Source organism: Aspergillus eucalypticola, assembly GCF_003184535.1.
Source record: "Aspergillus eucalypticola CBS 122712 chromosome Unknown BO83scaffold_6, whole genome shotgun sequence".
Lineage (NCBI taxonomy): Eukaryota > Fungi > Ascomycota > Eurotiomycetes > Eurotiales > Aspergillaceae > Aspergillus > Aspergillus eucalypticola.
In genome coordinates this window covers 154,629-177,030 of record NW_020290280.1, presented here as the reverse complement: position 1 = coordinate 177,030, position 22,402 = coordinate 154,629, and the positions used below count along the sequence as shown (strand labels likewise).

General features: G+C 50.3%; 10 protein-coding genes across 10 annotated transcripts; 6 read left to right on the top strand and 4 right to left on the bottom strand.

The window, feature by feature from the left end:
* Positions 1 to 618: 618 nt before the first annotated feature.
* BO83DRAFT_212772 (putative Snf1 kinase complex beta-subunit Gal83) lies at positions 619 to 2,392 on the top strand. The gene is made up of 3 exons (XM_025526729.1): positions 619 to 1,472; positions 1,576 to 2,161; positions 2,211 to 2,392. Exons 1-3 carry the CDS (start codon positions 730 to 732, stop codon positions 2,256 to 2,258), a joined length of 1,377 nt encoding a protein of 458 aa, XP_025390451.1. The 5' UTR covers positions 619 to 729; the 3' UTR covers positions 2,259 to 2,392.
* Positions 2,393 to 3,003: 611 nt separating this feature from the next.
* Positions 3,004 to 4,409, bottom strand: kae1 (O-sialoglycoprotein endopeptidase). Its single transcript, XM_025530658.1, has 2 exons — positions 3,948 to 4,409; positions 3,004 to 3,791 (listed from the first exon to the last, which is right to left on the bottom strand). Exons 1-2 carry the CDS (start codon positions 4,297 to 4,299, stop codon positions 3,058 to 3,060), a joined length of 1,086 nt encoding a protein of 361 aa, XP_025390450.1. The 5' UTR covers positions 4,300 to 4,409; the 3' UTR covers positions 3,004 to 3,057.
* A 369-nt stretch (positions 4,410 to 4,778) lies between these two features.
* On the top strand, positions 4,779 to 6,794 carry BO83DRAFT_212635 (ribosomal lysine N-methyltransferase). Its single transcript, XM_025526726.1, has 4 exons — positions 4,779 to 5,013; positions 5,122 to 5,717; positions 5,779 to 6,006; positions 6,066 to 6,794. Exons 1-4 carry the CDS (start codon positions 4,863 to 4,865, stop codon positions 6,558 to 6,560), a joined length of 1,470 nt encoding a protein of 489 aa, XP_025390449.1. The 5' UTR covers positions 4,779 to 4,862; the 3' UTR covers positions 6,561 to 6,794.
* Positions 6,697 to 9,201, bottom strand: BO83DRAFT_212746 (enhancer of polycomb-like protein 1). Its single transcript, XM_025526728.1, has 3 exons — positions 8,877 to 9,201; positions 8,253 to 8,735; positions 6,697 to 8,185 (listed from the first exon to the last, which is right to left on the bottom strand). The coding sequence occupies exons 1-3, from the start codon at positions 9,033 to 9,035 to the stop codon at positions 7,028 to 7,030; spliced, it is 1,800 nt and encodes a 599-aa protein (XP_025390448.1). The 5' UTR covers positions 9,036 to 9,201; the 3' UTR covers positions 6,697 to 7,027.
* Positions 9,202 to 9,243: 42 nt separating this feature from the next.
* Positions 9,244 to 10,508, top strand: cnaB (calcineurin regulatory subunit B). Its single transcript, XM_025526727.1, has 5 exons — positions 9,244 to 9,665; positions 9,745 to 9,797; positions 9,881 to 9,954; positions 10,055 to 10,389; positions 10,454 to 10,508. The coding sequence occupies exons 1-5, from the start codon at positions 9,557 to 9,559 to the stop codon at positions 10,462 to 10,464; spliced, it is 582 nt and encodes a 193-aa protein (XP_025390447.1). The 5' UTR covers positions 9,244 to 9,556; the 3' UTR covers positions 10,465 to 10,508.
* Positions 10,509 to 11,535: 1,027 nt separating this feature from the next.
* On the bottom strand, positions 11,536 to 12,222 carry BO83DRAFT_293606 (kinase-like protein; the record flags this gene model as incomplete). The annotated part of the gene is made up of 3 exons (XM_025527110.1): positions 11,536 to 11,711; positions 11,800 to 12,046; positions 12,112 to 12,222. Coding segments are annotated over 3 exons (534 nt in total), but the record flags the coding sequence as incomplete, so codon positions are not given.
* Positions 12,223 to 12,873: 651 nt separating this feature from the next.
* On the bottom strand, positions 12,874 to 14,882 carry BO83DRAFT_460769 (SGNH/GDSL hydrolase family protein; the record flags this gene model as incomplete). The annotated part of the gene is made up of 2 exons (XM_025537225.1): positions 14,471 to 14,882; positions 12,874 to 14,412 (listed from the first exon to the last, which is right to left on the bottom strand). Exons 1-2 carry the CDS (start codon positions 14,849 to 14,851, stop codon positions 12,874 to 12,876), a joined length of 1,920 nt encoding a protein of 639 aa, XP_025390445.1. The 5' UTR covers positions 14,852 to 14,882.
* A 397-nt stretch (positions 14,883 to 15,279) lies between these two features.
* Positions 15,280 to 17,176, top strand: BO83DRAFT_460765 (chitinase; the record flags this gene model as incomplete). Its single annotated transcript, XM_025537224.1, has 6 exons — positions 15,280 to 15,488; positions 15,549 to 15,715; positions 15,770 to 15,889; positions 15,943 to 16,388; positions 16,436 to 16,523; positions 16,575 to 17,176. 6 exons carry the CDS (start codon positions 15,280 to 15,282, stop codon positions 17,174 to 17,176), a joined length of 1,632 nt encoding a protein of 543 aa, XP_025390444.1.
* A 718-nt stretch (positions 17,177 to 17,894) lies between these two features.
* BO83DRAFT_460763 (uncharacterized protein) lies at positions 17,895 to 18,984 on the top strand (the record flags this gene model as incomplete). The annotated part of the gene is made up of 1 exon (XM_025537223.1): positions 17,895 to 18,984. The coding sequence occupies one exon, from the start codon at positions 17,895 to 17,897 to the stop codon at positions 18,894 to 18,896; it is 1,002 nt and encodes a 333-aa protein (XP_025390443.1). The 3' UTR covers positions 18,897 to 18,984.
* Positions 18,985 to 19,255: 271 nt separating this feature from the next.
* Positions 19,256 to 22,173, top strand: BO83DRAFT_396679 (uncharacterized protein; the record flags this gene model as incomplete). The annotated part of the gene is made up of 6 exons (XM_025533150.1): positions 19,256 to 20,460; positions 20,656 to 20,895; positions 20,951 to 21,188; positions 21,252 to 21,587; positions 21,698 to 21,843; positions 21,930 to 22,173. 6 exons carry the CDS (start codon positions 19,256 to 19,258, stop codon positions 22,171 to 22,173), a joined length of 2,409 nt encoding a protein of 802 aa, XP_025390442.1.
* Between the last annotated feature and the right edge of the window lie 229 nt (positions 22,174 to 22,402).

Genomic DNA, 22,402 nt, shown 5'->3' with positions numbered 1-22,402 from the left:
CGCTGCCTGTCCGGTAAGCGGTCTGCGGTGGCAGAAATGGTATGGTTGAATGCCTTGTTTTGGTTCATCGATTGTTATCGTTATAAGTATGTGCTCCTAGCATTTTTTTTATGGGGTAATCAACATTCTTCTTTCATCCATGGGACTGCCCGAATTTTTCAAATGTGCTAAGATTATTAGCAAAAACGGTGAATATATCTCGCTTATTCCCTCGAAGACGATGCAGTATACTACAGTTGACATACCAAGTCACCATCGGAGATGACAGCCGACCGACCGTCGGGGAAAACCAAGGAGGGAAGCCCTAAACCCTAAGGGGAACTTCTCCATGGGACTAGCCCGTCCGGGGTCGACGACATCGACATCATCAACTCTTACTTGGCTGCCCATCGCATTCTTTCTCTTCGATCCTCGCCCGCTGCTCTGTTTATATACCTCTTTCCACCCCATCCTTGAGCCGGCGCCTTTCCTATTCCCGTCAGCATATTTCCTAGACCCCATCTGCATCCGAAGGCCTTTGTCCACCCGATATTTTCCCTTCGCCCCGATTCCCTCTTTATTTTCCGTTACCCCTCCGCCTTCCAAACCCCGACACCATCTGATGCTGGCATCCCAACCTTGATCACGGAACTCACAACTCGTCTCTCTTGTCTTCGACACGGCATCGAACCTGCCTGACTCAGTTTCCTTTCCTTCCTACAAGCGCCTCCCACCGGCTCCCTATTCCAGATGGGCAACAATCCTTCCAAACCCCCTGCCGGAGATGCCCAATCGCCGTCGGCTCCCTCGGCCGCGGCGGGGGACAAGAAAGTAGCTCGCCGGTCATCGATTCATACGCCATCGGGCACCACCAAGGCCTCCGCAGCCGACCCCTCCGCCACCAGAGAAACTGCAACCGGCCTTCCGACCTCCCAAGTTCAACCATCCGTCCAGCAGCGTTTACAATCCCGCAATGTCACAGACCTGCCGACGCGGAACCTAGATCGGCCAGACCGTCAGGTTCCAAAGAAGCCAGATACTCGCTCCAGAGACATTCCTGCGCCTGATCCGTCCAACCCCGTCCAAGTTCCGGGATCCCGGGCGGCTGCAAAACGTGACCCTGTGGCACCCTCTGGCCCCCCTCCCCATGCCTATTACAGTGCCTCTGTTCATCTTCAGCGCCCACCGCGGATGCCCCTGCCCATTGGAGATGCCACGGCCACCCCCGGTTCGCCCATCATTGGTCCGGAGGACTCGTATATGGGATCGGTTGCACCCGACCATCTGCTGGATGAACACCGCGATTCGAAACAATCTGCCGTAGCTGGCGCCACGGTCGATGACGATGAGGCATTGGATGAACTTCAACCCTATACTCCGAGCGGCGTGGGAAGGGCTGTGCCGACCCTCATAGAGTGGACTGCTCCTGGTGATAAGGTCTACGTTACGGGAACGTTTGTGAACTGGGAGAAGAAATTCCGTTTACATCGGAGGTATGTCATGTTGTCGCGTTCGCTGTCCCATATGTCCAGTCGCATTGCTCGTTATCTGGGCTGTTGTACGTTATCAGACTAAACTGGAACCCTGCATAAACAGTGAGAACAACCCCGGCGTCTTGTCCACGAGATTGAACCTCCGTCCGGGCACGCACCATTTGAAATTTATTGTCGATGGTGAAATGCGCGCTTCAGACAATCTTCCCACAGCAGTCGATTTCACAAACCACCTCGTCAACTACATTGAAATTAGTGCTGATGACGTCAACCGGTCACGGAGAGAAAGCGATAAGGTCCCTGATGGCGTTCGACCTCCGCAGGTCATTCCTGGACCGGTCGGGAATGATCAAGTGGGGTCCACCGTGGAGGAACAGTCAGACAGAGAAGAGCCCGAGGAAATCCCGTTGGGTGACTTCCGTGGTGTTATCCCACAATTTCTGCTTGATCTAGATCGTGAGGAAGAAACACCCGAGTACCAGCAAGCTGTGAATATCGTTGGGGATGCGCCTACACCGCCGAGCCTTCCGCTGTTCCTTGGCAAATCAATCCTGAACGGCACCACACCCATGAAGGACGATAGCAGTGTTCTTAACTACCCTAACCACACCGTCCTAAACCATCTCGCCACTAGCAGTATAAAAAATGGTGTGCTTGCCACCAGTGTAACGACCAGATACAAACGGAAGGTAAGATGGCACCTCTTTGTCACGTAACCACGGAATTAACGGTATGCAGTACGTCACAACGATATTGTATAAGCCAACAGATGATATTACAGGTTAGCCTGTCGATGAGATAAGGTGCTCTGTGCGTCCCTCGTGCCTTTTCTCTAGCCAAAAGGGGACTGTATTACTTTGGCTGCCTGAGCGGGGCCGAGCATCCCGCATGTCGACCGTATGCTATTTGCGCATCGAACTGGAGGATAAGGCATTGGATGGAGGATAAGACACCGAAGGCCCTTGCAGAACCAGGAGAAATAACAACAGATATCTCCTTTGGGTATATCTTTCGACCTTGCAGAGTTGCACATAGCCGGAACCCAAGCTCAAGTCACTTTGTATGATTCACGTCCCTATGGTTGCTCGATGTCCGACCATTTGCGGTGCAGAAAGCGCCACTATTAGACCATTGTTGTTGTTGGTGTTCGGAACGATGCATGGCTAGCGACAATTCTTCGATAGCTAAGCCCCTGTTGTTAACCTTGCTTGCAGCTGAAATGCGCGGCTGTTTTACATAGGCGTTGCTGCTTTCAGTCAGCCAGGAGTGTTTGATGTACGCCCTTAACGCTTGCTTCCACCCGTTGGAGGGACAACTAGTCATGACCGACTTGATATTTTTCAATCCCAACCTGTCATCTGTGTCCGTGGCAACTGAGTCAAACTGCGCCAATCGTTACTCGGTAGAAAGAATGCGATCAAGCGGGCTTCAATCAATACCAGCCCTTGCTCCAGTTCGTCTGGATGCACGGATGCACTCCGGGTGCCGAATCCCGTACTATCGGAGACCTTTGCTCATGACTCTATAGATTATATTCATCTCATTCATCTAAATCATCATCATCCAATGGAACAAGAAATAGAAATCAATCTCTCCATTTGACAAAGACATCGTCTGTCCGGAAGCGCTGAGTACAAGTGGAATCCTTCAAGGCTGTTGTGCTACCGGACTTATATGCCAGTAATCCGGCCTGCGCGATCATGATACCGTTATCAATACAGAACCTCTCGTCGGTCGCATGAATGGTACCACCGCGGTCGCGAGCCATGATGCCCATCATTTCCTGCAGACGCTCATTACAGCCCACTCCACCGACGATCAGGACATCCTTGGAACCGACATGTGCCATGGCGCGCTCTGTGATCTCAACCAACATGGAGTAAACCGTTTCTTGGAGCGAGAAGCATAGATCTGCGCGCGTCGGTTTCGCGTTCTCCAGATCGTCCGATGTAGACGCATTGTTAGCGACATCCTCATCGTCATTCCAATCTCCGTCCAAGCCATACTGCACGGCCAGTCCATCAATGGCCGCCAAAATACCGGACATGGAAATGTCCATTCCCTTGACTGTGTACGGTAGATCGACCAGTTTCCTACCCTTCTTGGCTAATTGTTCGATGTTATATCCGGGGGCGGGGTCGTTGGATATGCGCAGCGTGCGCGCAAAGCGGTCTAAGCAGTTTCCTACTGCAATATCCAAGGTTTCGCCAAAGATGCGGTACCGTTGGGAGCTGTATGCGATGACTTGGGTGTTTCCTCCGGAGACATAGAGGACGACGGGATTTTGTGCACCGGTAATCAATCGACCCATTTCGATATCTATATATACAGCCGAGGCATGGTTAGCGATGGTTGCAATAGGGAGGTCAAGCTAAGCAAGGGATGACACGGGCCAAAGGGTTTCCCCGCACGGTGCAGATAGGATCGGGGACTGATAGATAGATAGAGCAGTGAAGTACTAGGCATAACACATACGTCCAACACAGTGATTCACGCCCACCAATTCCTTGCCCCAGAGTAGACTCAACATGCGGGCCGCGATGGCGGCGCTCTGAAGAGGGGCACCCATGCCGGGGCCCTTAGTGAAGCAAATGCAATCCACATCCTTCGGGGAGACCTGAGCTTCGCGAAGAGCCTTCTTGACCAGCTTCACAACCCAGGCGCGGTGATGACGGGCGGTGTCCTTGGGGAGAAATCCTTCACCGGGAGGGGTGACATAGGTGTGCCGAACATTGGCCAGCACCTGCGGGGGCTTGCCATCGTCGGGATGCACCATGATGCCCACGCCCAATTTGTTGGCGGAGCTCTCCAGACCGATGGAGATCATGATGGGCAGGGGGTATCTGGGGGGTAATCCGGCTCAATGACGAAAAAAAGGAGGGACCAATATCTCAGAAGGGGTGGTTACAGGCTGGTCAAAATTTCGAGACTGCGGACAAGAGCCAGTCGCGGAGGGGCAAATTCGGTGCTGGTTCGGAAGGTTATCAGGCGTGTTATCGATTGGCCCGATTTGGTCCGCCGCAGCGTTTATCCGACTGTCATTTTGCTGGAACACCAGTTACTGTACCATACTTTCCATACGCCCGTTTGCCTGCCAACTAATTACTACTAATTAGTTTACTTTACTTACTACCGGAGGAGCACCGCCTGATCCCCTCAACTTCCCCCCGTCAATCTCTCACCCTCCCACATCCTCCCCTTTTCTTTCACCACCTGGCTAGCTGTCCCAGCAGCTGCATCTTCTTCTCTTTGTTCGGCTGTCAAACTGCTATCCTTCCCACTCCTTTCACTCCTGAGCCGTCCTTAACACAGTAGTGGGTGTGGGGTGCCGAATTTCCTTTTTCTTAGGTCGACACTATTCACACAATCTCTCCTCCATCAACCCCCCAAATGTCTTCCACCACCCATTTTCCCGACCCGGGAAACTTCCAGCACCAGTCAAATGAGTTTCTCACTTGGCTGGCTGGCAAGCCCGGCGTCAAAATCAACCCCAAGATTCAAATTGCAGATCTGCGCTCCCACGCTGCTGGCCGAGGTGTCGGTAGGTTCCCATCCCAGACGAGGTTTTATCCCGCTCGTGCTTGTCTCATGAAACCCGTTTTTTCTTGGAAGTGACTCCCTCTCTGATGTCCTCGTGTCACTCTACCAGTGGCTCAGTCCGATCTCGACGAAGGTGAAGAGCTTTTTACCATCCCCCGCGCACATGTTCTCTCGGTTCAGAATTCCAATTTGAAGAACCTGCTCTCCCAGAACCTCGAAGATCTTGGCCCTTGGTTGTCTCTCATGGTTGTCATGATCTATGAGTATCTCCAAGGCGATCAGTCTGCTTGGGCTTCATACTTCCGGGTTCTTCCTCGCAATTTTGACACCCTCATGTTCTGGTCCGCTTCCGAGCTTGAGGAGCTTCAGGGCAGCGCTATTGTCGAGAAGATCGGGAAGCAGGGAGCCGAAGAATCCATTCTCGAGTCCATTGCTCCTATCGTGCGAGCAAATCCTGCCCTTTTCCCTCCCATCGACGGAGTTGTCTCTTACGATGGAGACGCTGGGACCCAGGCCCTCCTTCACCTCGCACATACTATGGGATCGCTTATCATGGCCTACGCTTTTGACATCGAGAAACCGGAAGATGAAGAGGGTGACCGTGATGGTGAAGACGGTTATTTGACCGATGAAGAAGAAGAGCAGTCGTCCAAGGGCATGGTTCCTCTGGCCGATCTGCTCAATGCGGACGCCGATCGCAACAATGTGAGTTCTGTTTGATCTTCGATTCTTGCTACATGATCGCTGACTAAGGTTTTCCATCTAGGCTCGTCTTTTCCAAGAAGAAGAAGTCTTGGTTATGAAGGCTATCAAGCCTATCAAATCGGGCGAGGAGATCTTCAACGACTATGGGGAGATCCCACGTTCTGACCTCCTGAGACGGTACGGCTACGTGACTGACAACTATGCCCAATATGACGTTGTCGAGCTCTCATTGGACCAAATATGCCAGGCTGCTGGCCTTGGAAGTGCCGATATTGAGACCCAACCTCCGGTAAATAACTGATATAAGACCCACCTGGCACCGGAAACCATATGCTGACCTAACGTTAGCTTCAATTCCTCGAAGACTTGGACCTTCTTGACGACGGCTATACCATTCCAAGGCCCTCTTCCCCTGAGGATCCATTGACTGATATTCTTCCGGATGAGCTCTTGCTATTGTTGAAGACCCTAGCGCTCCCGTCCGACCAGTTGGAGAAGCAGCGCTCGAAGAACAAGCCCCCCAAGCCATCCTTCGGTGATGCGGAGGCCGCCATCTTTGCCAAGGCTCTGCAGTTGAACCAGGCTCAGTATGCGACGACCATTCCCCAGGATCAGGAACTCCTCGCCCAGTTGTCGCAGCTTGAAGCATCCGGCCCGGTGGAAGGATCTGTTCGTCGTAAGAAGATGGCGATCCAGGTCCGCCTCGGCGAAAAGGAGATTTTGTACAACCTGTCCTTCATGCTCGACAAGCAGTTCGGGGCCACACTCACAAGCAATCCTCTCAAGCGGGCAGCAAATGGCGACAGCGACGAACCGCAGAGAAATAAAGCTCTGAGGACTTGACGCTTAAATCGCGAAACCGAAAAACTGTTTTATTATGATGGATAAGACCAAAAGTTTGATTTTTTCTCCTTTTTCATCTAATTAATATTGATTTTTGTTATCTTCTTCGTCGCTGACCTCATAGCCTCACTATCCGTACACGAGTCTATCGACTGCTCGGCTGAAAGAAAAGAAAAAAGAGGACAAAAACTGGCTATGTACACTAACTTTCGCATAATACCAGGGTCATGTCATAAACAAAGCATCATCCGGCAACATCATCCTGAGGGTCGAACGCTTTGCAGCGCTCCGGAAAGAAAAGAAATTCGGGGTATGGGGTAAAGAATCAGTACGTCCTGGGGGTAAAAGTACAGGTGAGGGTAAGAGAATATGTCGAAAGAACAACGCCGGCCAGATGCGAAACATGGGGTGAAAGATTAAAAACATAATCAGAAGGGAAGAGAGGGGGGAGAAGAACAAAGGCCAGCTTAGGTCTCTGAAGTGGAGGCAATGGCGCCAGGCCCGGGATTAGATCCCATGGTTTGCCCTCCGCTTGGTGGATTGGTCGCCGATGTCTGCTCGGCCTGCAATCGCCGTTGAGCCTGAGCTTGAGCCTGAGCTTGTTGAGCCTGCGCCTGCGCATGGGCTTGAGCTGCCGCCGCTGCTTGGTCTCGGGCTTTGGCTGCCATGATGGCCCGATGCTGCATGATCTGGATATCGTACTGGTCTCCTTCAAATTCGAGATCATCGTCCGAGTCCTCCTGATCATACTTGAACCGATCGGCCTTCCATGGGTCCACTTCGACTCTACAACGGGACACCAGATTTCGACGATCGATCCACAAACGACCGCCGCGCCCGATACGTCGTCTGAACGAGGGCATCTTGCTGGTGTCCACACTCAATTCCATGGCATGTGGAGCTAATTTATCTCGGAGAGCAATGGCACTCGTGGTATCTAAGGGCGAATCCAGCATATTATCGGACGATTCCGATGATGGCGGAGTGGGCAGTTGAGTGGTGATTGCAGGGCGGAAAGAAGCAGCATCGAAAGTTCGCTCTGGCGACGGGGAGAGTGGTGCTCTTGTGAAGTCCACGTAGCCCTCGTTCCACTTGACGTGCTTGGCGATATTCTGCTTGATGTCGCGCTGAATCTCGTTCTCCTTCTCTGCCTGAACATCCTCCAACAGCTGTAGGTCTTCTGCAGCTTGTGTACCAGCCTTGGGGGGCATGCGCAGTTGAGGCGCAGCCGGGCGTTGCACAGCTGGTGCTTCTACAGGCTTCTTCTTCGGCTGTTGCAGAGTCATCAGCATGTGAAGCAGACGGTCGCGGGACTGCATGGGGCTCACCTTCTGGTTGATGAGGTCCTCATCATCATCCTTGATGTTGAGCTTCCTCTTCATCTCCTTGACCTCCGATCTCTGCAAGAACACTTGGCGTTCGATGGCCAGCATCTCCTTCCTCGCTAGCTCGCGTTGGCGCACCAAAGCGACCATCTGTCGAGCATCTTCCAGCTCCTTCCTGAGTCTCCTCAGCTTATCGGCACTCTGCGCATCCCTACCACGGGTCTTGCGCGTCTGTCGCACCTCACGCCTACGGAAGCAGACATACGGGTCCGTATCATCGGTGTCTCGACCAGCCTCAACCTGCGATAATCGGTTAGCACTCTGGTGTTGCCAAACCTCATGACTGCCGTTAGCGAGGGAGACTCACCTTCGGTGTAGGTAGTAGGGGCTCGTTGCCGTTGCTGGTCCTCCTGGACTTCCAGTATTCATAGATGTCCTTGGCGAACCGCTTTACACTCTCCTCTACAGCTGGGTCCATCGCTTGTTGGAATTCTTCGAAGCTCATGAGGGGCGAGTTATCTACAAAGGCATATGGCTGCTCCTTTCGCGACGTGAGCTCGAAGAAGCTCATAACCTCTTCGAACTGGTCTTCGGTGCACCGACTACCCGCATCGCGTTTTTGGTTGAAGATCTTGAGGAAGACATCATCTTCCTCGTCCATGCAATACGGGGCTCCGCAACAGTCCTCTACCGTAGCAGAGAAGCGAATGTAGGTCGCAGGTTGCGAGAAGATAGGCGGGTAGAGCTCATCATAGCGCAGGTTACTGAGGACCGTCTCCGGCGTCGGAATATGGGCATCTTTTACTTTCCCCTGCGCAGCCGCGTTTATGGCGACCTGGAGATGGAATTCCTATACAAGAACAGGCGTTAGCAGGCGCTGTTGCGGTGTTTCTGCCGAGGTGCGAAATTTTCACGATGGGGTGAGGTCGGGATGATGTCACGTGATATGCACAGGGATGCTCGCAACGGTCGGGGATGAGGCATCACTTACCGATTCCTCGGCCTTTTCCACGCCGGTCTCGATCTGTTGTAGGGCATTTTGGATTTCATCGTCGATAAGATCTATGTCGTGCTCCCGGACTATGGGGATGGAGGCCTTGGAGGTGAGCTTTTTCGGGCGCGTCCTCCCCATTCCCCCGTACCTAGTCATACGAACTTTGGGGCGCGGAAAAGGGCAACGACCATGGGCGAGGGGGGCTAAAATTGGTATCAGGCGATAGGGCCGATCATGCGAAAGCGCGTAGACGTAGTTTCGTGATGAATTTCGATGGTGATGGGATGATATCGACGCGGGAAATCTCGTAGTATTGGCACTGACGGATGAGTTGACGTTGCAATGTCACCCGGCGGTGGCCTGTTTTGGCCCGGCGCACGGCCTCAGGGGTTCGCTTGCCTGTCCGTTTCCGGTTAGTGCGGGGCTGCCCGATATCAAATTGCCGGCTGGGGGAACCTCGTTGCTTGCAGTGATTGATATCAATCTATCTAACTATTGTTTCCCTCGTGATTCTTCATTCCCCTCCCCAGAGTTTCACTGTGTATTGAATTGGTGTGGGAAGCTTCCCTTTCCTCTCTCCTTTCTAAACTATTCTTTTCTCCACCTAGTCTGTGGTTCTTGCCGTTGCCGCTTCTACTTCTCTCCTTCCCTGTGATCGCCACATTCCGGTCCCCATCATGGATCATTCCAGCGAACCCAACAACGCGGCCCTTTACGATGCCCGGAGACGCAGGGGCTCCGTCGGAACTTCTCAGCTCTTCGAAAACATTGTGTCCGCCTCCAACTGTGGGTAGCGGTCGCGTCTGTGAACAATTATCAATCGGGGTTGTCCGGCCTTGCTGACTACATCATCGGAATCTGGCAGTCGATCGCGATGAAGTGGACCGTCTCCGCAAGCGCTTCATGAAGCTTGATAAGGTATTCACACCCCCCTTTCTCCACGTTATACCTTATTTTACCCTACCCTGTTCTATAGCTAATCATAATGCCGATGTATACAGGACAGCTCCGGCACCATCGACCGCGATGAATTCCTCTCCCTTCCTCAAGTCTCCTCCAACCCGCTCGCCACGAGGTATTCCCCTCCCTTGCCACCCTATACCACCTTTACAACAACAACACCACACCAAATATGGAATATATGGGGATCATGATAAATAACCAAAATGAAATAGAATGATTGCCATCTTCGACGAAGACGGCGGCGGCGACGTCGACTTCCAAGAATTCGTCTCCGGGTTATCAGCCTTCAGCTCCAAGGGCAACAAAGAAGAGAAGCTGCGCTTCGCATTTAAAGTATACGATATCGATCGCGACGGGTACATTTCCAATGGCGAATTGTTCATCGTGCTGAAGATGATGGTCGGAAATAATCTCAAGGATGTGCAGCTGCAGCAGATCGTTGATAAGACGATCATGGAGGCTGATAAGGATGGTGATGGCAAGATTAGCTTCGAGGAGTTTACGGATATGGTCGAGAATACGGATGTTAGTTTGAGTATGACGTTGAGTATGTTCCCTGATACCGTTTATACTCTTGTTTGGGGATGTGAGGGTTGCTGACTGTTTTGTAGACCAGATCTGAGGGGGAGTTGAGTTGTGGATGAAGGTTTATCTACTTGCTGGGTATGGTAGATAGGTTGGGTTGATGGTGGATTGGGGTAGGAGGAGGGTTATACTTTCTTACTTATTATCTTATGATTATGATGACAGCCATGACGAAACTGTAGTTTACTTTCCTTCTTCTTTTGCTTCAGGGTCGGATTCGCTATTAGTCTATATTGTTTTAGGTACATATTGTACGGATTACTATGCGTGCTATGCAGTAGTTGTAGTTGAGAGTTGCGAAGCATATGAGGATCTTGGAAGATTTATTTCATCATCAGCGGGAGCAGCAGTAGTAACCATTCGCAGATATGAGGATTTTCACTACAAGCATATACGGTTATATCGAGTCGTACACATGTGAAGATAAAGTTCAGCCTCGCAAACCTACAGCCTTGCGGCTGACAACGTTATTATGATGATTGTTTACATGACGATATCAAGTAAATAAAGTACCATTTAGGTAACATGTAAACTAGTACATCAACTTAAATCATGGCTTCTCAAGACCAGCAATACTCCATGTTCATGTTACCTGGGGGAACTAAGTCCGTAGTAACCACTTAGATAATTCCCTTGCTATCGGGTACTTTCCTTTAAGCGTGTGACTGATTGATCTGATTGGTTCATATATTTAGCACATCACTACTACTCCGCATCGCTACAATATACACTCTATATCATTGATTCCTTCGCATCACATCAGAAAATGTCTAGTTTACCTGGCATAAGAGACAGTATGACCAAGTAATATCTCTCGAGACCATGTTCAAAAGCAAACCATGCCGAAAGTCTCAATCGATTCGGCTTGATCCTCCAGATCGGTACGGTATCGTGGAGAGAATCGTTTGTCATATATACCCTTTAGGTATATCTTACTCTGATCCTTCGATAATTGATGGATGCGTGCTTGCCTTACCGTGAGCACATCCCCTAACCCAATGAACTAGTCGAGGCGAGTATATGGAGCTGCTCTTAAGATGGGCCCATAATAGTGAGCAACAGACACCATGTCTGGACTGTAATACTAACCCAGCTCACCCATTCCCCCTCAATCGTTGAGGAAAGGGTACTCCATCCACCCCCGAGCCGTCTTTCGTTCCTCCGGCAACCAAGTGAGCATCTGTTTGATGAAAGATAGGAAAGCTTCCTTGTCGCTCGCTTCTAGAGATGGGACTGCATCTTCAAGTTTTCGCGCGGGTATCAAATCGTTGTAGAGGAAGTTGCCTACCGTAATATGGATTAGGGTCAGAGATACACGCATATATGCCGTTGAAAAAAAATAATATAAAAATAAAGGAAAGGGTATCATTACCTTCTTCATCAAAAAAAGGCCCACCAAAGTATTCCCTTTTGTTCTTGAATATCTTACCCCTTTTATCAGTGTTAGCTGGTGACCACTCAACCTGTGCCATGGACTCCGACATCACAAGCAATTTCTTAGGCGTAGGCGGGGGCCCAAGCAGGGCTATCATCTGCGCTAGATGTGCTTCTGGGAGGTAAGTTCCCTCCGCATCCTGTACCTGGGTGAACAACTCTGTGCCTTCGAGTATATTCCATATCTGTTGTTGTAGAACGTGAGTACTTTATGATCACCACGTACTTTTTGAATGCATGTATGTCTTACCATAACACCCAGATTCCATATATCGGCACTATAGCTCCACCCACATCCCAGAATGACCTCTGGTGCGCGGTAATAGTTAGGTTGTATAGCACGAGTACCCAGTTGATCGGCAAGAACCTCCCCGGGTTTCGCAGGACAGTAGTGTTTGGGCCTGAAGCCAGGACTGAGCTCCTCGTCCACAAGTTCGTGTTGGGGAATGGAAGTTATAGTTGAGAGTGAACGTGAGAGCTGGAGAGGTTTGGCGCGAAGGAAGGATATGCGCTTCATTGCACGACTTATGGACTGCATCTCATAAAAGCAGAAGCACCTTGCAGCCAAGGCTAGGTGCAGAGTGAGTAGCAAGGAGAAGAGCCGAACAGATACGCTGCAACGTAAAATAACAAGAACAATTGGTTAACTACAAGGTACGTGAATCTGATGGCTTATACATAGGGATCCCTTGTGTCCTATCAGAGGCTTCAAACTCCGGGTGCCAAAAGTGAGTGGGGATATAATTATGTGGACGAAGTGGGACGACATGCCGTAGCTACCAAATTAACCCAGTAATCACACTTGTTACTATTGAGACACAGCGATATTTGCCAATTGATTCAGAGCTAGAACCCAAAGAATAATCGAAAAAAATAGATAAATCCAACTCTTTTCTCTGCCTAACATTAGATTACATGTTCTCATTATCATGAGCGGTCACATAAGCGAGTCCATCACCCTTCGGCTGACTATCTATCTCACTCGTAACCCTAATTCATCCCCTCATCGACCTCAAGGATCACGTCGCAACACCCCATGACAACCCCGCGTGAAACCCCCAGCGTTGAACTGCACTCTATTATTATCAAAGCATCTGGGTCCCGTCAGAATTGGCGTATTGAATTTAGCCACCCATTCATTCCCATCAGAGTCCGGTTGATCCAAATACTGAAAGTCCCATCCCGTAAGTCCGTGTCCCACGCAGCTTATAATAGCCGGCTTCAGCGTATCCTGACCCGCATCCCAAGTTGCCCATCCTCTGCCCCTCATATCATACCTCTGGTACCAAAACTTATAAGTGCTATCGCAAAACCCCCCAACTTCTCTCGTCGGCGGCCAAGGTCTCTTGAACGAGTTCGCAATGTTAACTTCATACGTATAGCTCCCGCGAGTCCAGCGACCCCCGAATTTCCAGTTCATCGGATTTTTCGGATCATTGCCATCGCAGGAGTTGATGATACGTTCGAAGGACTCCATGCAGTGGCCTTGGTCGAAGTGAGTGGCGCCGTCGCTGAGTTGGATGCTGAAGCTGTGCGTTTCTGGGGTGAGTTGCTGGAACCAGCGCTCGTCTTTCCAATTTGCTGTTTTCTTCGGGGGTTTTACTTCCTTGCAGTAGGTCTTGTAGTTCTTGTTTAGGAGGTCCGCGCTTGCGTAGTCCTTTCGGCCGTCGTTTTGCCAGCATCGGAACTCCTCAAAACCGCGCGAGCAGATGGGGTTTTTCTTGCCTAGGAAATCAGCCCGTGCGGCATATATGCCATCTAGCACGAAGGAGGCAATGGTCTTGTGACCGAGCTCGTTTGGGTGGAAGTATTTGCCCCAGCGGTCGGGGAGCCCGAATCCTATACCTTTGTCACCCGGGCAGCCTGGGGGTAAGGTTAGGCCGGTGGGATTCAGCTTGTAAAGGGCAGCTGCAGCCGGGTTGGGAGAGCGGTAGAGGATAGAGTCGTAGAAAGATGAAAGGGTGTCATTAGTATCGGCGGAGGAGAAGGAGGTGTCGGTGATGTTGTCGCGCTTCGCTTTCAGTTCTGTGTGGCGTTCATAGGTGGTGTCTGGCTTGAAGAAATGCAAGTTCGGCTGCATGGGATCGGGATATTTGCCTGTTGATTCGGGCACGCAGTACTGTCCTTTGAGGCCGTCTTTCATGAAGTCATTCCAATCTGCAGTACGGATATGCACTCTTGGGAAATACTTTCCCTTATCCATGACGAAATCATCGATGGTTTTCTTAATGACCTTGTTTGTGTCAGTAACCAGTTGATTGAGTTTCTCGCGACGCTCGCGAGTCAAAGGCAAAGCATTGAACGGAGCCAGACCAGGGAAGGCCCAGTCCTGATTCTTCTCGCAGTCATCAGTTTCCGTGTTAAAGAATTGGCCGTAGAGAGCGTAGACAATGATGCCAAAAGCATTCACCTTGCTCACAGCGACTTCGAGGATCCTGCGAACGTTGTACCCCAGGATAAACTTGATGTTATCTTGAGCCAACTCAATGACCTTCTGACACTCCTCTTCGCTATTAAAAGGGAGAAAGATGCAGGTGGTGATGATATCGGACTGGCCAGGTAGTCAGTTAGAGGCTCACTATAGTGAGACGACGGAGAGGCTAGCATACCAAGCACAAGTCGTTTCCTCCACCGGTCAGGACTATGAGGTCGTGGAATTTATCAAGGTCCTGGGCCTGGCTGTAGATGTCGCTAGTACGAGCGCCACTGCATGCCGTGTATGTGAAATTGGTCACTTGTGGACCCAACACATGCTTCAGAAGTGCTACATACGATTTGTCGTAGCGGGAGCATTTGGTGTCTTCTTTTTTGTCGCTCCACAGATCACCGGCACCAATGCCTGCTGTGTAGCTGTCGCCAATGGCTGCCCATTTGCGAACGAAGGTGAGGTCTGTGATGGGTAGATCAGATGAGGGAGGATCATGTGGAGGAGTATTAATGTCAGGACTGCCAGTGACAAGAATCACTAGCAGAAATATGAGCCAAAACATCCTGGAACGGACTGCACGAAGATGAGCTGGGGGATGGGATGGAAGAGAACAGGAGGATGGAGGAAAAGATTTGGATGAGGAGATTTCCGAGTTTATATCGAGGGAGCATGAGCCAGGAACTAGACCTATCATCTCAAATCATTCAGGCATATTCACGAGCGCACGAGCACACAAGCACGATTCACGAGCATGATCCACCTTGACAAATGTCCATAATAATCCTTCATGACAGTGAAAATTCCTTCTCTGTTACCGTGAAGTTCAATGAGAAGTGAAAGACATGCAGAATATGAAGTTCCCGTGAACACACATCGGCCCGAACTCAGGTCAATCACTGTTCCTTTCCTTCATAAAAAGATGGACATCGAATCGATATCCCATCTTCGAAACCACTCTGCTACCAACCTTGTCGAACCACCATTGTCAACATGTCAGTGTTTCCGGCATTTCTGCTCTGCCTGTTCGGTTGGCAACTGACTTCTAGCGCTGTCTTCGCGCACAATCTCGCCTGGGGAGCTCTTCCGTCGAACCTTGACCCTGTCTATCCTTTCCAACTCCTTCACACTTCCTCGACCAGTGATGATGGGTACAAGTGTGCCAAGGATAAAGGATGTAAAATAGGATGCTGTGGGCCCATGTGAGTCACCTACCATATAAACTTTGTATTCGATCTGAACATTACTGACCACTGGAATAGTGACTCCACTGGTTCGGGTTTTTGTGGTTTTGGTCCCGAATTCTGCGGCAAAAATTGCACCTCGAACTGTGATCGCAAGAGCGAATGCGATCCTGGTTGGGGTAAAGAATGGTCTCAAGCGTCCACTTGTCCGCTAAATGTTTGTTGTAGCAAGTTCGGCTTCTGCGGTGGGTTCCCACTCTTCATCGTTCATCTCAACCTCACCTAATTATCTGCTACAGGAACCACCAAGGACTTCTGTGGCGATGCCACCGTCGTGTCTCCCCAATGCGGCGGCACCAGTGCCCAAAAGCGTACAGTCGGGTATTACGAGGGGTGGAACTTGGAACGCCCATGTGGTAGTGAGTTGCTCGAGACTACTCCTTCAACTCATCACTAACACAGCTTCGTACAGAAATGGGACCAGCCGATATCCCTCTCGGCTTCTACACACACATCAACTACGCATTCGCTTCAATCGACCCTCAGTCATTCCGCATCACTGCCATGGACAATCTCACTGCGTCATTGTACCAGGGCGTGACGGCACTCAAGCGCCAACAGAGCAATCTCGAGGTGTGGATTGCCATTGGGGGATGGGCATTCAATGACCCGGGTCCGACTCGAACCACTTTCTCTGATCTGGCCGCTTCCGAGGCCGCTCAGGACACGTTCTTCGGATCCCTGATTAGCTTTATGCAGAATAATCGGTTTGATGGCGTTGATATTGACTGGGAATACCCTGTGACTGACGAACGGGGCGGGAAACCCGAGGATTATGTCAATTTTGTGACTTTGGTGAAGAGACTGAGGGAACGGTTGAACCAGACAGGAAGGAAGTATGGAATTTCCATCACTCTGGTAAGATTGTCTCTCCTCCTGATAAGCATGATGTTAACGTCCTGCAGCCGACGTCCTACTGGTACCTGAGGGGATTCGATATTGTCAATCTCGAGCCGCATGTGGATTTCCTTAACGTCATGTCTTATGACATTCGTAAGTGGGCCACGATTCTGGATCAAATTAGCCTCACTGACCGATTTACAGACGGCACATGGGACTCCACGAATAAGCAGCTTGGACCGTACGCCTTCGCACACACCAATCTAACGGAGATTAACAGCGCCCTAGAGCTTCTCTGGCGCAACAATATCAATCCGGAGAGAGTTAACCTTGGACTAGGCTTCTATGGCCGCAGCTTCACGATGAAGGATCCCAAGTGCAAGAAGCCTGGCTGTGAGTTCTCTGGAGGGGCGCGAGCAGGCGAATGTACCGGCACACCGGGAGTGCTGGCCACGTATGAGGTCAACAAGATCATTCAGAAGGGCGGGACCGACCTTGTACTCGACAAAGACGCGGCGGTTACCATCGTAACCTGGGACAAGGATCAATGGGTTTCCATAGATAACCAAGAGACACTACGGATGAAAATGGACTATGCTAATAAGCGGTGCCTTGGAGGGACCATGGTCTGGGCAATTGATTTGGATGATGGAACTATGATCGACGCTCTAGGGGCTGCTATGGGAAAGAACAAATCAAGGATTTTCCCTGCTCGGCGCAATCCTATTCCTGAAGCTGGGAGAAGAGATGTTGATGACGTTCTGGGGTGGAAGAAGTGGTGGAAGGAGCATAGGAATGAACTGTGAAGGATGGCTAGAATTCGAGGGGTGTATGCATGTTATGGGAGGATTTTCAAGATAAATAATGGATAATTAAGACTGTTTAGCTTATGGATGTCACTTTCAAGTTTGAAGCAGCTGTTTATTCCGCATCATACCCTAGAGAGCACAAGAACGAACTGTAAAAGACGGTTGGAATATGATAGGATTGGGCAGATTATGCGTGGATGTCCAGACCGCTGGAGAATAAGTGTGACTGTTTAGTCTAAGTGTGTTATTAGCAAGCTTCTGCGAGCTCAAAATGACTAATAACAAGATATTATCTCCACAATATCGTGAAGCTGTAGAAGTGATGGAAGGAGTGCAGGAATGAACTGTGAATTAGGGTTGGAATGATATGAAAATCTGCATGTTCAACGTGACTTTCCAGACTTCTGGAAGTAATTCACACTGTTTACCCTACAGACATGATTGACAAATTTGAGAAAGCTCACGTTAATCGACACTTCCAAATAGTTATCGAACTATGAGGTGTATTAGTGCTTAACAAATATCCAGGCACGTGCATGTCTTGTGAATTGCTTGTAGTGAACCAACAACCAGTTTTCCAGTATATTGAAGAGACCGAAAGTGTTTTCACATTCTCTATTTATTATGATTGTCTTCTTCTATACATTCCGTCTTGCCATTACGCCCCGATATCTCTCTCCTCCTCAAGTTCACCCTTTCGAACCATTCGAACACCATGCCACTTCCAAAAATGTGGGCAATTCTCCTTCCAATTCTCCTTCTTCAACTACTCATTTTCCCCACGGTCAATGCTGGCCATCCTGAGTGGGAGCATGCTCGGTTCATGCTTCCCGAATGGTTGTCAGTCAAGCCAGTAGAGCCCTGGGGCCGCCTCTGGCCCGACAAGACCATTAAGCTGTGCTACGAAAGCGAGGCAACCTGGAGAAAATATCATAACTACTTCCGGAGTGCGATGAGATTATGGTATGCGGCAGGGCTGCCTGAGGATTTTAAAGTGAGGGAGGTTGGCGCAGATGGATGCCAGAACACGCCACATGAACAGTTGCTGGTCATCGATACCCCCGAGTTGTTTGCCACAGATGTTGGCTTACCCACTATGTCCTACCTGAATCCGAACAATTATCCGGCCCCTCAGAAGCCTTCAATGTGGGTATCCTTGTACTACAAGGACTCAGAGGAGTTCCGAGTCGCTACCTTTGCTCACGAGCTCGCACACTCATTTGGGATCTATCACGAGCACCAAAACCCTTATTACTGGATACCGGGACGCCAAGTGTTCACCTTCAACTGTGACCAAATGAAGGGTTTCACAGAATTGACCCAGGGAATGTCACAGGAGCAGATCTGGGGAGAAAATGGTCTCTGCAGGAGTTATACCGCGGCCCGAGCCGTTGGGTTTCCAAGTCTTGATTACCTTCCTATGCCGTTTGATGAAGTCATGTCTCCCCATGGAATATGGTCAAACAGAGCCACCGTTGATTTTGACTCTATCATGCTTTACGGTTCTCACCTGGGCGGGCAGTTTGCCAATTCAGTGGTCATATCCTTGGTGGACGGGACAATTTTCGATGAGACAGAAGACCCCAGTGTTGAAGATGTAGATGGCTTGAAGCTTCTCTATACTACTGTGTATGGGATTCCAATAAGGACTCTGTACAACGATCCAAGGAGCCCTTACTTCTCGACATTCAGAATGTACGCCGGCTGTTCGACCTAGAAGTCACACTTCGCCAATTGGGTGTGGTAGGAGACGGAAAGTGTGGCTTTACATGTTTTTTCACTGTTGGGGGAAAGGAATTTGAAAGTATGTAGTTTAAGTTAATGTGGGGAATGGCAAAAAGAGGTTGTAGTTAATCAATTTATTACCTGCTAGCCCGTGATTCTGGCTCAATACCACCGCTTCACATTATCTATTCACTCTTTCTCACAACTTTACCTCTGTAAAGCTGCCATAAATTCTACTGCTTTTACTCCTCCCTCCCTCTCTTTTTCTTTCCCTCACCACCTCCCTTTTTTCTCTCCTACAGTCCCTACAAATTCTCTCACTACAACACCGACCAGGAACTATCCACCAAAATGGGTACTCTTCCTACATGGCTGTCTGCCCTGCTGCTACTGCTATGGACTGCAGCTGCTCAATCCCCAGCTATCGATGTCGCTGGTATTACAGCAGATCCCACCCCTCATGGCCCAACCATGTCAGGAACCCCAGCTGATTGCAATCGATGGTTTACTATCCAAAAGGGTAATACCTGCTATGAGTTGGAAAAGGCGTTTGGACTCACTCCTCAGCAATTCCAGCAGTGGAACCCTGCAGTCTCCCGTGATTGCCTAGTCAACTTTTGGCCAGGCTACGCATACTGCGTGGGAGTTGGACCGGTAGCAATACCGACATCTGCAGACACTGCTCCTCATGCCCCAACCATGACTGGCATTGCAGCAAATTGTAACCGGTGGTACACGGCCCAAAAAGGAGATTACTGTTATGCAGTGGAGAAAGCATTCGGGCTCACTCCGCAGCAGTTCCAGCAGTGGAATCCCGCTGTCTCTTTGGACTGTCTGGTCAACTTCTGGCCCGGATATGCTTATTGCGTGGGTGTTGGGCGGGCCGCAAATGGTCCTCATGGTCCTACTATGCCAGGGATTGCCCCAAACTGCGTTCAGTTTTATACTGCCAAGAAGGGTGATACTTGCTACGCAGTCGAGAAGGCTTTTGGTATCAGTTCCCAGCAATTTCAACAGTGGAATCCGGCTGTCTCTCCGGACTGCTTGGTCAATTTCTGGGCAGAGTATGCGTACTGCGTGGGCGTTGGGCCGGTTGCCCCGACTTCGACTTCGACTGTGACAGCGACAGCGACTTCAGCTTCGACGTCAACGAGTGCAACCACTTTGACTACGTCCACCACTTCGACAACTGCCCTTACCACCTCCACCACTTCTACTGCTCGGACTACTGGCACGTGGATCACTTCGACAACCGTCCTTCCTACGTCTACTACCTCGAGTACGTGGACTACCGGCACGTCGACCACTTCGACTAGTTTGTCGCCTACGACTGTTTTCACCACATTCACCACCACGCTCACTTTGACCACAACCTTGACTTCGAATGGTCAGACTACGGTAATAGTTACTACTACTGTGACTACAACTGTTAGCCCGTCTACAACTCTGGGTACTTCAACTACATTGACAACGGCCCTGCCCCCATCGAGCACGTCTAGTCCCACCACTTCGACTTCGAGTGTTCCCACTACTTCTACTTCGAGTGCTTCGACCACGTTGACCACTTCAACTACCTTGGGCACGTCTAAACCTTCTACCACTTCCAACCCACCCACGTCAGCTCCAAGTCCTTCCAGAAGTTTGACTACTTTGACCAGTCCAACTACTCCAAGTACTCTTACCACTCCCACCACTCCCAGAACTTCGACCTCAACAACCCCCCGTTCGCCCTCTATCACACCTACTCCTAGCTCACGCCCACCAATTAGCCCATTCCCCAGCACAATGGTCACGACCAACGTGACCTACTCAACCCGCAACCCCATCACCTCATACAACCAGACCATAACCCCCATTGACACCGCATGGCCTCCGACCAAAACCCATCCCGGCCAGCCCAAAGACTGTGACAAATGGCATCTGATTGCGCCAGGAGACACTTGCAGATCAATTTACCAGCGCTACGGCAACAGCATTACCATGGACGAGCTGTAAGTATTCCTCCTTCCTACCCGAGTCAGCCCTAACTAACATACACAACCCCAGACTGGAATGGAACCCCGATCTTAAAGCAGACTGCGACTACCCCATCGCCGGCTACTGGGTGTGCGTAGGCATCAAACGCCCCGCTCTAACCATAATCTATCCCACCACCAACGACACAGTCCCCGATCCCACTCCCTGGACGCCGCGTCCCACCCCAACGGAGACATCCGTCTACCCACCCACCAAAACCCAACCCGGTCTCGCCCCAAGCTGCTCTGCCTTTTACGAAGCTCAGCCTGTAAGACCTATTCCCCCACACACAAACATACATACACACTAACACTAACCAACAAAACACCAGTCCGACACCTGCGACCAAATTCTCGCCAGCAACCCCATGCTGAAATTCCCTCTCCTGTTGGAATGGAACCCAGCCCTGAAAGCAGACTGCTCCGGTATCCTCCCAGGCTACTTCTACTGCATCGCAGCCTACAACGACACCAACCGCCCCGCCCCGCCCACCGTCACTAACCAACCCTATCCGCTAAAGCCAGGCACAGCCAAGAACTGCACAGCCTGGTACAAGATGGACGATGGTGATACGTGCGACTTGATCGTGGAAATGTTTGGCACGTTCGATAAGGCTCAGTTCGTGGCGTGGAATCCTGATGTCGGTGTTCAATGCTATGGTTTGGAGGTACGTGTTTTCCCCTTTCCCTTCCCCTTCTTCCTTTACATTCTACAACCTCCAACCCCCCCAATCTATTACTTTGGTACGAAACACATGAGCTAAACACAAATAAATAGAACGGCTATTACTACTGCGTCGCCGACCCCAGCACCCCCAAGACCCGAACAAGGCCCGTAATTACTGCCATGAGCTTCCCCACGGCCCGTCCGCGTCGTCAACCGGGAGTTACTAAGGACTGTAATAAATGGTGGCTTGTGTCGATGTGAGTAACTCTTCTCTCCATTTTACCCTCATTCCCCCACTCCCCAATCAGCACTATGACTAACTAATATGGGTTTGTATGAATAGTCACGACGACTGCTACGACATCATGCACTTCAACGGCATCACTATGGCAGATTTGTATACCTGGAATCCGGCTCTCTCGGGAAAGAGAAACTGTCTTGAGGGGTTGGTTCCTGATACGGAGGTTTGTGTGGGTGTTATGTCGTCGTCGTCGTCGTCTACTACTACTACTGCTGCTCCTTCGAGTACTGTTCCTGGGGCTTCTTTTAGGGCTGGGTTGGTTACTACTATTGGGGGAAGAGATTAATGGTAGTAGATTCTGGGTATGAAAGAGGATAGAGGGTTTATGTGGAGGATGGATAATTTTGTTGATACATTGGTAATATGTAATTTTGATTATGTCGCTATGAGATAATACAAGTTTTGTATTTTCGTCTCTATTGGTCATCCAGTCATTTGGTGATATGTAGTTACTGCTCAGTAGCATAGTAGGTCTGGATTTGTGTTTACATCCATCTCAACTTCCTCATCACTCA